The sequence below is a fragment of the Staurois parvus genome, unplaced genomic scaffold (genome assembly GCF_062004578.1).
Source record: "Staurois parvus isolate SC_StPar_1 unplaced genomic scaffold, SC_StPar_1.0 ptg000422l, whole genome shotgun sequence".
Taxonomy (NCBI): domain Eukaryota; kingdom Metazoa; phylum Chordata; class Amphibia; order Anura; family Ranidae; genus Staurois; species Staurois parvus.
In genome coordinates, this window is record NW_028318218.1 from 2,669,332 (window position 1) to 2,685,712 (window position 16,381).

Below are 16,381 nucleotides of genomic sequence, written 5' to 3' on the forward strand. Positions count from 1 at the left end.
AGTCCCATTTGGACGTTTTGTTCTAACTGGTTCCTGTTTTTGTTACCATGTTTAGTCACTTTTTTGTTTCACTTTAGATCCCTGAGTGGATCAGTTCACTTCACGATGGGTGATTGTGCGGTATAATTATTCACTGTATACTCTAATATTCACTTATAAGTTATTCTTATCACTATAAATTAATATTTTGGTTTTACTTCTTAGACGACAATATCCAGGGTAGCGCTGCACCAGTTTATATATATATTTGTCTACTTCAGTATCCATTTGGTATATGGTTGGGTGCTAGCAGCCCCCCCCCTATGACATTGCTTATTTAGTAGCATCGGAGGCTCCCACTGTAGTTGTTTGCATACTTTAAGACTTTGTTCACCTCTGTGTGTTGCAGGAATGTGTGCAAAATCGTGCGCATCCCCACAACACACAAAAATGCGCAACCCTTTTTCCGGGGGAATAACGATGCAATTCATTTTTAATAGCACTGCCACACACTTTGCTAAAGCGCATGCGTTCGCCATTGCCAAAATGCATGGTAACAAAGTACTGTGCATTGTGGTACGGCACAATTTTTAAAAAGGGTCATGCACTTCTTTTGTGTTTTTTTTTTTGAGTTGGGCTACCTGTTGAAATGAATGGGCTGCCATAAACTCAACGCATGAAATCACTCAAAAACAAGCGGTCCATCGCGCCTGCATAGGTGTGAACGGAGCCTAAGAGAGATTCTGGTTTGTGTGCTTTGAGGTCACCATTGCCTTCTACATTCACACAAATCTGGAGACCTGATGTGTTCTAAAAAGGAAACATCCATAATTAAGGGATAGCTCACAGCAACATCCCTGCGTTCAGTGTTCATTTCCACACATTTATAAAGTGCTTTGATGCATTTGTAGTGTATTTTTTTTCCTACTTTTTCACTTGAAAAATGTGCTTATATGCATTTACACGCATTCTGTTGCTAAAAAATTTATGCTGTTGTAGCTTTTTTGAAAGCTTTGGAATAAATGCACAGGTGTGAACTGGGGTGGTTGGAAAACCTTAAAGTGGAAGTAACGGCAAAACCTTGGTGGCTCAGCAAGAAGAAACATTCTCACACACTGTAAATGTGTGGCGTGAGCAGTGAGGGGAATACCTGACCAAACCATATCCATCCTTAAAGGGCCTCCGGTTCATCTACTGAGAGTATTGTCTCTAAATGCGCTCATTGATTGCGCATCTGGTGAGTGCACAGTCTTTATACCATTGGTCACATCACCACAATACCGGATGGAACACCTATAATTGAAGATTATCAGATCTTCCATACACTTATATTTGGACAATATTTCAGCACTATACAGCACCATTGGTCACTATACAGTGACGGACTTCACGTTACCACTGAGTCACTTTAATTTGAATGACATATTTGGCACCTTGTCACAAGTCACTTTATTTATTTATTTATATGTTTATTGATATATTTAACTTATGGAGTTTTCACATATGTGGTTGGAGTTTTAGCGCGGCACCTTATTTTACATTGATGTTTTGGAGGTTATTTGGTATCCTTTGGTGTTTCAGCAGCTTTTTAGACTTTTAGCGCTCACTTGCCATATTCTGTGTTTTACATTGTCACACACTGCAGAAGTCCCAGGTTCGGACCCAGGCTCTGACAGCCATTCACTCAGGGCTTCAATCCCATACTAAATGGCATAACTCTAAACCTACTCTCAGCCACATTCTAAGCCCAATCAGTCCAGCCCTGTAAAGAAAAAAACGCTTTACCTACCTGTTCTGCAGCCGCTCCAGTCTGGTCTCCAGTGGCACCCCCTTTGTGTAGGGGACTGCCAACAAAGGTTGGAAATGCCTGGGAAGTGACATCACCCACAGAGTGAGTTGTTGGCTGCCTCTCCTGCACACTCCTACATGCTGGAAGCCACTGCTGACAGCTCAGCCTGTACCGGTCCTGAACACTGCAGAACAGGTGAGTATAGCAATTGTTTCTTCACAGGCCTAGATAGATTAGGCTTCGAATGTGTCTGAGAGTAGGTTTAGAGTTATTTAGGTTTTGCCTTTACTTCCACTTTAATTTCACTGTACAAGTATTCACGGTGCATTTAAAACACATAACTGAAAGTATCTGGTGTGAACAAGCCCTTAGGCTCCTTTCACACAGGCAATCTCAACAGGTCCACCTGTCAGCAGGGGCAGACTGACCATTCGAGCACTCAGGCACTGCCCAAGGGCCCGAGGTCAGTAGGGGGCCCCATGAAATGCCCCTGGTACCTTTTTATAGGCTTTTTTGGGTGTGCTCTGAGTGTGGGCAAGGACACAGGGGCCCCATGATCCTCTATTGCCCAGGGGCCCCATGAGTTGTCAGTCCACTCCTGCCTGTCAGTTTTTCAGGTGGACCTGATCGGATGGTCTATATTTCCGTATGGACAGGTGGGTGTAAACGGTCTTTTGTCTGTTTACACCTACATATCTCCAGGTCCAATCTGGTCCTCTAAAAACAAAATGGAAAGAGACCCATCCTTTTCCGTTTAGGAAGATGGGAACGTTTGGTTGTCAGGTGTAAATTGACAGTGGTGTCCATTCACACCCAACCACCCATAGAGCAGAGTGGGCTCTATTTCATCCTCCCGCTCTGCTCCAATCAGCAGGGGATCTATGAGTGGATCCCGTGCTGATCGAAATGGAATCCGTCCGTCTAAAAGGGGCCTTAGTGTGGTGGTGAATACAGATAAAAAATCTATACTTTTAAATAATTGAATACATTCATAACTATAAGCAACTACTTCAATTTATCTTCCATTCTTTTAGTAATAATGGAAATAGTACTAATTATAATTATAACAGCAGTAATCAAATAGTAATAAATAATAATAATCAATGTATGTTTTTGGTATTGATATTCTTCTTAGTACTGTTCTTGCAGACTATACAAGTCTGACTATATAAGTCCTTAATACAGTGGGATGACTTCAGAGTTCTAGTTGTTGGAACCGAACCTACTTGCAGCCTTGGGATACTTTTTTTTTTATCGAACTGTTACAATGCCTCTTTGTATCACGTTGTCCTACATGTTAGCAGTTTCATAAGAGGATTCCATCTTAACAGTAATGTTTCCTCAGCAAGTAAATTGGCGGGGGTTCAGCGTTTATAGGACTGTATGCTATAGAGGACAGCAGTGGAATTTGGTTTATGGCAGACGTGAACAATCTAAACTGAGAGCTCTGTGAGGGTGATAAAAAAGGAAAGGTTCTATGTGTTACCTATAGCAGCCCGTCAGATTCCAGAGGTTCGTTTATAGTGCATTATCAAAGGTGAACTCCAGACACAAAAACTTTCACTTAAATATATTCTTCAATAGTCACAAAAAATAGAAACCCACTTTTTGTGTGTTGAAAAGCCAGATATTACCATAAATAAGTAGCAGTGACATCATCACTGTTCTGCACATAGAGAGCAGAGAGCAGAGCTGTGGGAGGGGCCCAACTGGTCCACCCACTTCAGGCTATTTGCAGACATATACAGGAGGGGGTGGAGACAGGACCAGTCACCCTGCACAATGAAAGAGAGCAACAGTGACCGGTCCTTGACGGGCAATGACAGGTAGAAAGGGGAGAGGTTAGCAGTGGCAAACATGTTGCTCTGCTGCACAGCACACAGAGACAGGAACTCGGTCTATCTACAGTGGGGATCGAAAGTTTGGGCACCCCAGCCAAAAATTTGTATTAATGTGCATAAAGAAGCCAAGGAAAGATGGAAAAATCTCCAAAAGGCATCAAATTACAGATTAGACATTCTTATAATATGTCAACAAAAGTTAGATTTTATTTCCATCATTTACACTTTCAAAATAACAGAAAACAAAAAAATGGCATCTGCAAAAGTTTGGGCACCCTGCAGAGTTAATATCTTGTACTGCCTCCTTTGGCAAGTATCACAGCTTGTAAACGCTTTTTGTAGCCAGCCAAGAGTCTTTCAATTCTTGTTTGAGGTATCTTTGCCCATTCTTCCTTACAAAAGTCTTCCAGTTCTTTGAGATTTCTGGGCTGTCTGTCACGCACTGCTCTTTTAAGGTCTATCCATAGATTTTCAATTATGTTGAGGTCAGGAGATTGTGAAGGCCATGGCAAAACCTTCAGTTTACGCCTCTTGATGTAATCCCCCGTGGATTTCGAGGTGTGTTTAGGATCATTATCCATTTGTAGAAGCCATCCTCTCTTTAACTTCAGCTTTTTCACAGATGGCATCAAGTTACCATCCAAAATTTGCTGAAATTTTATTGAATCCATTTTTCCTTCTACTCGTGAGATGTTCCCTGTGCCACTGGCTGCAACACAACCCCAAAGCATGATTGATCCAACCCCATGCTTAACAGTTGGACAGAGGTTATTTTCATTAAATTCTGTGCCCCTTCTTCTCCAAACGTACCTTTGCTCATTCCGGCCAAAAAGTTCAATTTTAACCTCATTGGTCCACAGAACTTGTTTCCAAAATGCATCAGGCTTGTCTATATGTTCATTTGCAAAGTTCAAACGATGATTTTTGTGGTGAGGACGTAGAAGAGGTTTTCTTCTGATGACTCTTCCATGAAGACCATATTTGTACAAGTATCTCTTTATAGTGGAATAGTGTACCACAACTCCAGTGTCTGCCAGATCTTTCTGGAGGGATCGTGCAGTCAAACGTGGGTTTTGAATTGTTTTTCTCACAATCCTGCGAGCTGTTCTGTCTGATATTTTTCTTGGTCTTCCAGATCTTGCTTTAACTTCCACTGTTCCTGATGACTGCCATTTCTTAATTACATTCCGAACAGAGGATATTGACATCTGAAAACGCTTTGCTATCTTCTTATAGCCTTCTCCAGCTTTATGAGCGGCAACTATTTTCAGTTTCAGTTTTCTAGACAACTGCTTAGAAGAACCCATGGTGCTGATTGTTGGGGCAAGGTCAGATGAGTCTGGGCATTTAAAACCTTTGAGATTGACATCACCTGGTCTTCCCAGACGATGATTGAGAACAATCCATGACACTGGCAGGTCTCAGCTTTGCAAAGGGGGCAGTGCATGCTATAAATTCTGCAGGGTGCCCAAACTTTTGCAGACGCCATTTTTTTGTTTTCTGTTATTTTGAAAGTGTAAATGATGGAAATAAAATCTAACTTTTGTTGACATATTATAAGAATGTCTAATCTGTAATTTGATGCCTTTTGGAGATTTTTTCTTTCCTTGGCTTCTTTATGCACATTAATACAAATTTTTAGCTGGGGTGCCCAAACTTTCGGTCCCCACTGTATGTATGCCAACTAAGAGTTGGTCTTAATTACCTCTAGGTTTGTTATCTGGACTGGAGGTAATGTGTTTTAATATAGTGACATCATAGTGCCATTTGGTAAAAGTGGTGCTATTAAGAAATACCTGAATCTGATGTGCAGGATGGTAAAGCGACAGAAACTGGCAGCAGGAATTTTTTAATCTGGCTCGGGCCATTTGAAAGGGCCAAACGGCCAGAAAAGTGTCATACATATGTGGTTGTGAACCTTTACATATACACAGTGAAGTGACTGACCTCAGGTGATACACAGAGATTAAACAAATCCTACATAAGTTGTACCTGTCTATCTATAGCCCTCTCTTCTTTACATCTGTTTAAAGTGCTGAATTTATAAAGCTTGTCTGAGAATTCAGAAAAAAAGGGTGTGGAGAGCTGAAATTACACATTGCAGAGCTCAGTGAAGAGAGCTCTGGGAGCTGATTGGAGGGAACAGGCCCACCCCCCTCCACATAGCCCACAGGAACTGAGTTGAGGCTGTTAATCTGCTGGAGTTCCCTCCTGGTCACCATTTTTCTTTTGGTGTCAGGAAAGCTTGTCAGAAGTGATTCATGCTGATAGCAGAGGGACGAAGCAGCAAACAGAAATGACACTTGGTGCTAATAATTGAGACAAGTATACACTATAGAAGGATATGCTTTATTTGTATTTCATGTCGAGGTTTACAACCACAATAATCAATATCTCTATATGTTTTTACTCCCAATAAATTGAGAGTTCTACATTATATGGCATTCTGTGCCGTGCCATCATTTGTTTTCACAGCATTAGAAATCTGACCAAAGACCTTGCGATGGTATTTTTTGCTTATTTGTTTTTAATGTACGGCTTTAAATCCAACTAGGTTACTAGATTGTACAGCTTTATATAACATATTTATGCATTGTAATAGGTGTTGTTGGGTCATTGGGGCATGGAAATACTTGTTCCTCTTATTTCACTTACTCCTTTTGCTTAAAGCGGAGTTCCACTCACTCTGTAAAAAAAATAAAAGTCAGCAGCAACAAAAACTGTAGCTGCTGACTTTTAAAAAATAGCCACTCACCTCTCCCACAATTGCGCGTTGCCCCTGCCGCAGCCCGTTTCACCGGCCGCCCTGTATTCCAGGCGCCGGCATCTTCAGTGTGGGCACCCGGCTGTGACACCTTGCGGCTTCACATCCGGGTGCCCACTGCACATGCGCGAGTAGCGCTGCACTGCCTGAATGGCCCCGTTGTCTTCTGGGACCTGTCACGTGTCCCAGAAAACTACAGGGAGAGAGGGGGGAAGGCGATTGCAGCAGAATTGGCAGCGGGTACCTGTCAAATCCGGGTACCCGTTCCATCCCCAAAGGTGCCAATCCTTAATGGGGAGCAGGGGACCAATCTTTAAAGCGGAACTTCTCCTTTTGGGTGGAACTCCGCTTTTAAGTCGTTGTAAAGCTAAAATGTTTTTTTTACCTTAATGCATTCCTTGCATTTTAATGGGTAACTCCATTTTGTGGGAAAAAATATCAAGAAAAAAAATAAGATAGTATATACAATTACAACAAAAGTCATATTGTATTTAAATGTTATTAAAAATTACTTTTCCATTTCAATCTGCAGCACTGTCATTTTCTGTAAAATTCAATGCAATATGGCAACCTGGATGTGTTCTGTACATGTATGGTGTACGGAACTTCCCCCAGAAATGTCATTTCCTGCTTGTGTGATTGGCTCACTGATTTTCCCAGAATTCTACACTAAGATACAAATTAGATTTTGTACAGTAATGCCATTTTTGGTGAGATACTCCTAAAGGGAAATTACATCTAAAGGGATGCAGACCCTGCTGATTTCTTCATTATGGCACTGCAAGTGCAGCAGCAAACTGATAATTATAATTTCACTCCCATTCCCTTTTCATATGGACAGAAACAAACAGCTATTTCTGCAAAATAACAAAAGGTAGGAATCTTCAACAAAGTTTTGTAAAATCCTTGAAATGTACACAGATCACCCAGAGGGGATTTTTTTTAATCAACAAAAGAGTTACTCTTTAAGGTAAAAAATGTGTTGCCACTTGCTGACCCCCTACTCTCTGACACCTGAGTCCTGTATTGATCCAGCACTGTGCCTGTCTGCAGTTCTTTTCCCCTCTCGTTCTCTACTCACAGAGGAATCGGGAAGCAGCCATTGGTCATTGGCACCCACTGCTGTCAGTCAGGCCGTGCTGTGTGCCCCCATAGCAAGTGGTTTACTATGGGGGAGCAGACACAGAAAAGATCGCTGGTGGGTGGGGGACTCCAGAAGATGAGGTTCGGGGCTGCTCTGTGCAATGTCCTTATATAACATAATATATAGAAGAGCATAACATGTTTCTTTAGAAATGCTTTAAGGGTCCATTCACTTTATTGTGTTGTGGTAATGTGTGCCTTAACACACATTACTGCAACGCATGGTGATGCACATTACTTCTGTTGGTGCCATTTATTCTGAATGGCAACCCACAACACTTTGCTGTTGGATGTGCATTGCAGTGCAACATGCGGCAGTACACCAACACGCGATGTGCTGCTAGACATGGTACCTGCACCTTTTTTGGTACATTCTGGTGCATTAGGCAGCCTTTCCATTAGTGATGCACCAATATATCCGTTGACAAAACTTTTTGGCCAAAAATAGGGTTATCAGCATTTTGCTGATAGAAAAAAAAAAATGGTGGCAGTAATGATAATTAACTTCATTGCAAAATTGCATCCTATTGACTTCAATGCAAAAACATCCTCTATTGACTTCAATGCAAAATTGTGTCCCATATTAATTAAAAAGTTGAATACAATACAATTATATATAAAAAAATTTAAATATATAAAGTAAATTTTTTTAATAAACTGTCCATTTCAGTATCAGTTTTCGACCAAGTGCATTCTTAATTTTTCATATAAATAGGATGCCTTAACGCAATGTCTGTTAATGTAAATGGGCCCTCAGGCTGAACATTGCAGACAGGACCCTCCTATCTGTGTTAAGGCTCTTTCACTTGGACGTTCCGATCGGGTCCACCTGCCTGTTATTCAGGTGGAACCGATTGGAACCTACATTCTCCTTTATGGAGCGGTGGGTGTAAACGGGCAAGAGTCTGTTTACACCCGCCGACATCCGGTCCGTTCCTCCAAAAAGAGACGGATGGGGATCCAATTCCCATTTGGTTAGCACTTCTGCCTGGAAGTACTAGGGGTCATTGGTTCGAATCCAAGCCATGGCACCTCCTGCCTGGAGTTTGCATATTCTCCCTGTGCCTGCGTGGGTTTCCTCCAGGTACTCCGGTGTCCTCCCACACTCCAAAGACATGCTGGTAGGTGAATTGGATCCTGTCTAAATTGGCCCTAGTATGTGTATGTATGAATGTGAGTTAGGGACCTTAGATTGTACGCCCCTTGAGGGTTAGGGGCCGATGTGAATGTACAATATATATGTAGAGCGCTGCATAAATTGACGGAGCTATATAAGTACCTGGAATAAATAAATAAATTCCATACCTCAAATAGGGTCAGATGAAAACGGACAGGTAGTCAGTTTTCATCTGACCGCCCATTGAGGAGAGCGAGCAGCTCTTTTTCCGCTCGGCAGCAGTGGAGCAGACACAGACCTGTCATCTGTTTGCTCAGCGGGGATCAGCGGTGAGATCCCCCGCTGAGCAAGCGGATCCGCTAATCGGGTCCATCCCGTGTGAAAGGACCCTTAATCTCTATGGGGAAGATTTGCCAAAACTGGAGCACACAGATTCTGGTGCAGTCATGCAGGGTAATCAGTCAGGTTATAACTTCAGCTTGTTCAGTTAAGCTTTGAGCCTAGGTTCATATTATTGCAGGCTGTGTGGTCCACCATGTTTCCCACAGGAGAAAGGTGCGTGCACCTTTTTAAAAACACATGCTGCTCTTTTTGACTATGCGGTTTCCCCGTGGTTCCCTCACTCACAAACGTGCTATGCGCTGAGATGCGTGGGGGTGCTATTCAGATTGAATGGCAGCCCCACGCATCTCATAAGAGCTGCGGGTGGTTGCGGGTGCGGGAACAGTGCAATTCCTGCACCTGCAACCACCCCACAGACTGCAGACAAGTGTGAACATAGCTTCATAATAAAACCTAGAACCTGATTGGATACTATGCAGAGGTGCACTACATTCTATGTACTCCAGTTTTAGTAAATCACAAGTCTATTTTGTTATTTCTTCATTTGTAAAGAAATGTGCAACATTTTTGTCACTGTTGAAATAAATAATGAGTAATTTTCACACTTTCTTTGTTTTGCAGCATATGTAGTAAATAAAAAGCCAAATCCGAAGCTTGAAGATGCTCTCAGGCAAATTCAGACATCTCTGTCCTCCACATTCTACTATATGCCCAATCACCGGAGCCCTACAAGGTACTGGAGGGTCCTATTCATATGGTCAGAATATTGGGGTTGATGTGTAAACTGCTGTTCCTTCTTATGCACCAAACTTATATTGGAAAAAGTGGGGTAGTTTTGGAAAAGCAGCAGAGTGTAAAGCTTACCTCCAGGCAGATATAAACGACACAAATCAATGCAGCTCAGTTTTCATTTTTACATAAATAAATATATAAGGATAAGTTCACCTTTAAAAAAAAATGCACTTGTGGACTTCCTCAGGAGTCCTGGATGCGGAATGCCAATGTGCATCCGGTGAGGCTCTGTGTTCCACCTTTCCTGCCTTATAGGCGGACCGTGTGCTGATCTTTGATTGCTGTATACTAATTCCTTGGTCTCTAATTGCCCACCATTTTTGCAGATTGTGATGCTTTGTTTTATCTCTTCATATGCTGCACTTGGGTACTAAGTTTATTTCTTTGTCTATACTTCTGTGCATTTGTTTTGTACTATTCATCAGAAAACTTGTAAGTTTTATTTGTTGTTGATCAGTGCTCTTGTTTCTGACTGTTACTCTGACGTTGTCTATTCTATAATAAAATCCATTGTAAAAGAAAAGTTAAAAAAAATGCACTTTTACAGGAGAAAAATGTGCATTTACTATTTTTTCTTAGGAGCCTGTAAAGCCTTGTACCTGCAATCAGTAGATCCCAGGTTCAATGTCAGGCTCCTGCAAATTCTCAATGTAGCTGTCTGCCCATACCTCTGATACAGGCAGGCAGTTACTTCAGTACAAGAAGAATCAATGAACTACGAGGATGCTCACCATTACCCTTGTAGTTCATGGAGAACTACAAGCTGTCAGCCTCAAAGGCTGTTGGTACTTGTAGTCTATCCATTCACAGAACTCTGAATGAACGACATGGCCGTGTGGGCAGAGCCCCACTCAAATTGTAACAGCGCATGAGGGGAGAAGATCCCCGGCCCACTATCACGGAGGGGAAGGGGGTCAGGGGGAGAGCAGCAGGAGTGGGAACTTGTGACATTTTCCACTTTAAAAACTGATGGAACATGTAACATGTTCCCAAAAGTGAACTTATCCTTTAATTGTAAGGAATGTTAGTACCTGAAATAGATTTAATTTGTTATCAGCATTTTGTTATCCACTATACAACAGAGCCCAGACTGGTAAAAGGAAGAAACAGCACAATTGTGCTGCAACATTCACATGCTAACAAGAAACATGCTTATAGGAGGAAAGGGCAGAGTGATAGAGACAGTGATGGGCACTCAGTGGAGGGAAGGAGCCAGGATTGCTGGCGGGGGGCTCCAGAAGCCTTGCTCTGGATGTGAGGACGCAGAGGGACAGTCTACCACTGGATCATGGAGGAGCACCTTCTGCCAGGGAAGCTGAGGATCAGGTAAGTAAAACTGTTTCTCCTCTCCCCTAGAAGAAATGAGCTATGAACCAGTGCAGTGCAGGCACAGCCCCACTACAAAGGAGTTAGGCTTTAAGATATAAAGTGAAAGGTTAGTATCTGCAGCAGAGAGTTTCTGTCACTGGAATCACCAAGAACTATAAAATTGCATTTGGGTGTTTAGCCCGCTTGTATGCGCTCAAAACACAAGGGGAGTCTTAAATCACCAGGTTAGAGAATTAATGTTGCACAGCACAGTGGCTCTGCAGGACTGGGGTCACCTATCTGAATCCTGGTCAGGACACTATCTGCATGGAGTTTGCACATTCTCCCAAACACATGCTGGTAGACAAACTGGCTCCTTTCTAAACTGCCTCTAGTATGCATGCATGTGATGGAAGGATCTGCTAGTGCTTTATACAGGGAGAGGGGACCTGGATAGTATGAGGGGACCTTGCATTTTATTGCAGGGTCCATTTAAGTGCCCAGGAGCATTGAGTGTCTACAGCCTAAAGGGGTTTTGTAGATGCCTCGGACAGCTGTACAGACGGTCCATGTGCATACTACATGTAGACCTGGTGTAGACTACCTACACATGAAGCCAAGGTAGAATGTCAAGGTTATGAATACTCTTTCAAGAGCACTTAAGAGTGATTGCTGGTATTATTCAGCACCCTGGACAGTAAATTCTCCCACAAACTCAGAGTCCATATGCAAAAGGGAAGGGGTTAAAAGTTATAGAGATGGTAAATGTTAAAAATAAGTAAACATCATATTTACCTGCTCTGTGCAGTGCTTTTGCATAGAGCTGCCCCGATCCTCCTCTTCTCAGGTCCTTCTGCTGCTGCTCTTGGCTTCTCCCCCCTGCTGAGTGCCCCCATAGGAAGCCGCTTGCTATGGGGGCACTTGCGTGGTCTTGCTCTTGTGCCCGGCTCTGTGAGTCCATAAGACACACAGAGTGTGGCTCAGCCCTGCTCCCTCCTCACTGGCTATGATAGACAGCAGCGGGAGCCAATAGTTCCCACTGCTTTGTCTGATCCAATGAGGAGGGAGAGACCTGGGAGAGCTGCTGCTCTTGTGCACATCGCTGGATGAAGTTTGGGCTCAGGTAAGCATTAAGGGGGCTGCACAATGAAGGTTTTTTACCTTCATGCATAAGAATGCATGAAAGTAAAAAATCTTCAGCCTTTACAACCACTTTAACAACTAGAAGATGGGGTTTGATAGTTAAGTATAGTGGAACTTTATGTGATCTTTCAAAAATTACTGTATAACAGAAAAGTGGGGTAGCATTGACAACTTTACACAAATACTGTAAGCTTTTGAAGATTTACAGTTCAGAACATAAAGAAAGTTTTTAAAGTGTTAATAAAAAGTTTATATCTCTTTGTTTTTCAAGGATCTCAGACTCGCCATCCAGTACTTCATCAATAGGGACCGCTGCATGGTCAAAGAGACAAGAGCCTCCACAAAAATTGGCTTTTGAAGGAGTTTATCAGAAGGCTGTCATCCAGTTTGATAGCGATCAGCTTTACTTCCAGAACAAGTTAGAGGAGGCACAGCGCCTCCTGGAGGAGCAACATCTCAACAACATACAGGTATGGGAAAATATTTACTCACTACTTATCACACATCTGAAAATTGGACACAGAACTGCCCTTATCCTTTTGTATCAGCCCCCTTCCCTGCCTCACTATTCTAAAAACGGATGGATCTTTTAAAGGAAACCTAAACTGAGCAAAAAAAAAGAGGTTGCCATTTCTAAAGATGCTGTTGCCTGCCTATTTTTGTCTTCAATTCTTTCAATCGTCAACAAACATGCAAATAATAAAGTCAGATCATAGTCAGGACTAATGCTATGCACACTGAACACAGGGGGTCACTCTTTTGGCATTGCTGCCATTCAGAGGACGCTTTATAATTTTTTTCAGTGAAAACAAGACATTCTCTGATTGAAAGAGGTGGAGATTGTGACATCATCCATCCCTCCTCTCCACCTCTTCCAGTCAGAGAACATGTTGTATTCATTGAAAAAAAAAAAATACAAAGCATTCTCTAATTTGCAGCGGCCCTATGCTCAGTGTGCAGAAGGAAAGCTGCTGGAGAAGCAACCAAAAGATCAAGGCTATCACAGTATGTAGCATGAGCTACTACAGTGATTTTCAGCATCCTTAGCAGCTCTCTTGACTTCAGATATGCATATTTTCTGGACCAATGTAATTTTGAAGAAAGACTCCTAGAGTTGCGCTTTAAGTATATATATACTCCTCTGTTACAATTAGACCTTTCCTGGGGAACTTTAGTATAGAGACAAGGTCACTTTAATTGCAATAAAGAAGTGCTTTTCAACTCAGAAGAGTAATGCGGTTTACACTAACAGCGGTTCAAGTGAAATAAACATTTCATTGCAAGATCCACTCTTAACACTGGAGTTACATAATTCAGATCTTACATAACCTTCTTCTTACATCTGATAAATTCCTTGTTGACAGAAACCTAAATTGCAACACATTGCGTCCTCTGAGGTATTTTTTATAGTGTGAGTGTCACGGGTGTCGTAGATCATATTGTATTATGAGTGATTCAAGTCATTAGTCATTCCTGTAGACTATAATGAGCAATGCGATTAATCTCAAGTTAGGTGATAAGATCCATCATGAGTGAAAGAATACATCATGACCATTAACCAGCTTGATTTTATAATCTGAAATCTGAGTGCTAAATGTGAGTAATTGTAATCATGATTAATTTTTTGATGCTTTACAGAATATTCCACACAATGGTCCATACTAAAGATATAGGGGTGGATTTACTAAAGGCAAATAGACTGTGAACTCTGCAAGTGCACTTACTCCAGAGCTTAGTAGATGAGATGAAGCTTCAGTTTGCAAAGAATACCCAATCACATGCACGGATGATAAAAAAAAAACAGCATTTTTGCTTGCACATGATTGGATGACGGAAGTCAGCAGAGCTTCATCTCATTTACTAAGCTCTGGAGCACCTTGAGTTCAACCACATTTGCAAAGTGCACAGTCTATTTGCTAGTAAATCCACCCCTAGTGCTTTTTCAGCTTCTAAACTAATTTTTTTTCTTTATATGTTTGTGTTTCTATATTTTTGTTGATATATAAAATGCAGAGATTTCCAGATTAACCACTAGAAGAAGTTCTCAGTGTAATGCTTTCCTTTAACTTCTTCCCAACTGCGCTATAGCCAAAAGATGGCTACAGCGCAGTCGTCCAGTTCTGTAAGGGCGTCTAAAAAATAATAAATGCACATGTTTTTGCAGGTAAAAAAAAAGCGCATTTATTATTTTTATACACCTAGGCCTACAAAGCATTGCATTCTCGATCAGTGGTACACAGGTTCACTGTCAGGCTCCTGCAGACACTTCCTACAGCTCTCTGCCCATACCTCTGTACTCTGTACTGCCCATACCTCTGTACTCCTCTGTACTGCCCATACCTCTGTACTCCTCTGTACTGCCCATACCTTTCAGCTCCTGCATGATTCATTGAGAACAACAAGTCCGACTTCTGCAGTGGGAGATGGGACTTGTAGTTTATTCATTCACAGACAACTGTGAATGAATGACGCAGCTATGTGGGCAGAACCTCACATAGCCGCGATGATTTTTAATGTGACAGTGGTTTCAAGGGAAAAGAACCCCCACGTACCCACGGGGCATGAGGGGTGCTGGTACATAGTAACATGTTACATCCTAAATGCGGGTGTAACGTGTTGCTAAAGGTGAACTTATCCTTTAACCACTTGCTGTTCTTAGGCCGTTTATAAACAGGCTTATGATTGCAGCTGCAGCCATGTGCTTGGTATAATTTTTTCCATCTGGTGATTGGCTGTTCAGTAAAAATTATCTGGGCAGCTCTTTCCCATCCCTGTCTGTTGTGCTTCCTAGGCTCTCCCGTTCCTCCCGGGACTCTGGTGGGACTCTTATTTGAGAGAGTACTGTGATGTAAGGGGAGACTATGATGTAAGGGGACTGTGATGAGGACGGGGGGACCCTGATGGGCTTCAGTTTTATACAGAATTTCTTTGCTTTGCTTTACTGAAGTTTTTCTTAAGGCTCGGTTCACAGTAGTGTGACTTTGGAGTGCGACTTTCATGTGACTTTTACATTCTACAGCACTCAAGTTGCAAAAAAGTTGCATCAAAGTAGTTCTGGAAATTTGTTTAAAGATGCTGTGACTAAACTCGCATAAATGGGAACTTACGCCATTGAAATAAATGGGTTGCGACTTGTCATGTGACTTTATGGGGTTGATTTACTAAAACTGGAGTGCAAAATCTGGTGCAGCTGTCCATAGAAACCAATCAGCTTCCAGGTATTATTGTTAAAGCTTAATTAAACAAGCTGACTTTAGAAGCTGATTGGTTACCATGCACAGCTGTACCAGATTTTGCACTCTCCAGTTTTAATAAGTCAACCTCTATGTGTCCAAATTCAGATGACAAGTCACACTAGTGTGAACCAAACCTACAGTGCATCCAGAAAGTATTCACAGCACTTAACTTTTGCCACATTTTGTTATGTTACAGCCTTATTCCAAGATGGATTAAATTCATTTTTTTCCTCAACATTCTACACACATTACCCCATAATACAATGTGAAGGAAGTTAGTTTTGAAATCTTTAATTTATTAAAAATAAAAAATTAAAAAAAAAACCACATGTACATAAGTAGTTACAGCCTTTGCCATGACACTCAAAATTGAGGTCTGGTACATCCTGTTCCCTCTGATCATCCTTGAGATGTTTCCACAACTTGATTGGAGTCCACCTGTAGGAAATACAGTTGATTGGGAAAGGCATAGACCTGTCTATATAAAGTCCCACAGCTAACAGTGCATGTCAGAGCACAAACCAAGCCATGAAGTCCAAGGAATTGTCTGTAGACCTCCGAGACAGGATTGTATCAAGGCACAGATCTGGTGAAGGGTACAGAAAAATTTCTGCAGCATTGAAGGTCCCAATGAGCAGAGTGGCCTCCATCATCCGTAAATGGAAGAAGTTTGGAACCACCTGGAATCTTCCTAGAGCGAGCCACCCGGCCAAAATTAGTGAACAAGGGAGAAGGGCCTTAGCCAGGGAGGTAACCAAGCACCCGATGGTCACTCTGAAAGAGCTCCAGCATTTCTCTGTGGAGAGAGGAGAACCTTCCAGAAGAACAACCATCTCTGCAGCACTTCACCAATCAGACCAATAATATGGTAGAGTGGCCAGATGGAAGCCACTCCTCAGTAACAGGCAAATGGCAGCCCCCCTGGAG

General features: G+C 42.1%; 1 protein-coding gene across 2 annotated transcripts in view; it reads left to right on the plus strand.

The window, feature by feature from the left end:
- Positions 1–16,381, plus strand: part of CEP126 (centrosomal protein 126) — a 98,225-nt gene that overhangs the window by 44,368 nt on the left and 37,476 nt on the right. For both annotated transcript variants that reach the window (XM_089687256.1, XM_089687257.1), the window contains 2 exons: positions 9,597–9,708; positions 12,490–12,688. In XM_089687256.1, the coding sequence (XP_089543382.1) occupies positions 9,597–9,708; positions 12,490–12,688 (311 nt within the window). The remainder of the gene's footprint in view (positions 1–9,596; positions 9,709–12,489; positions 12,689–16,381) is intronic.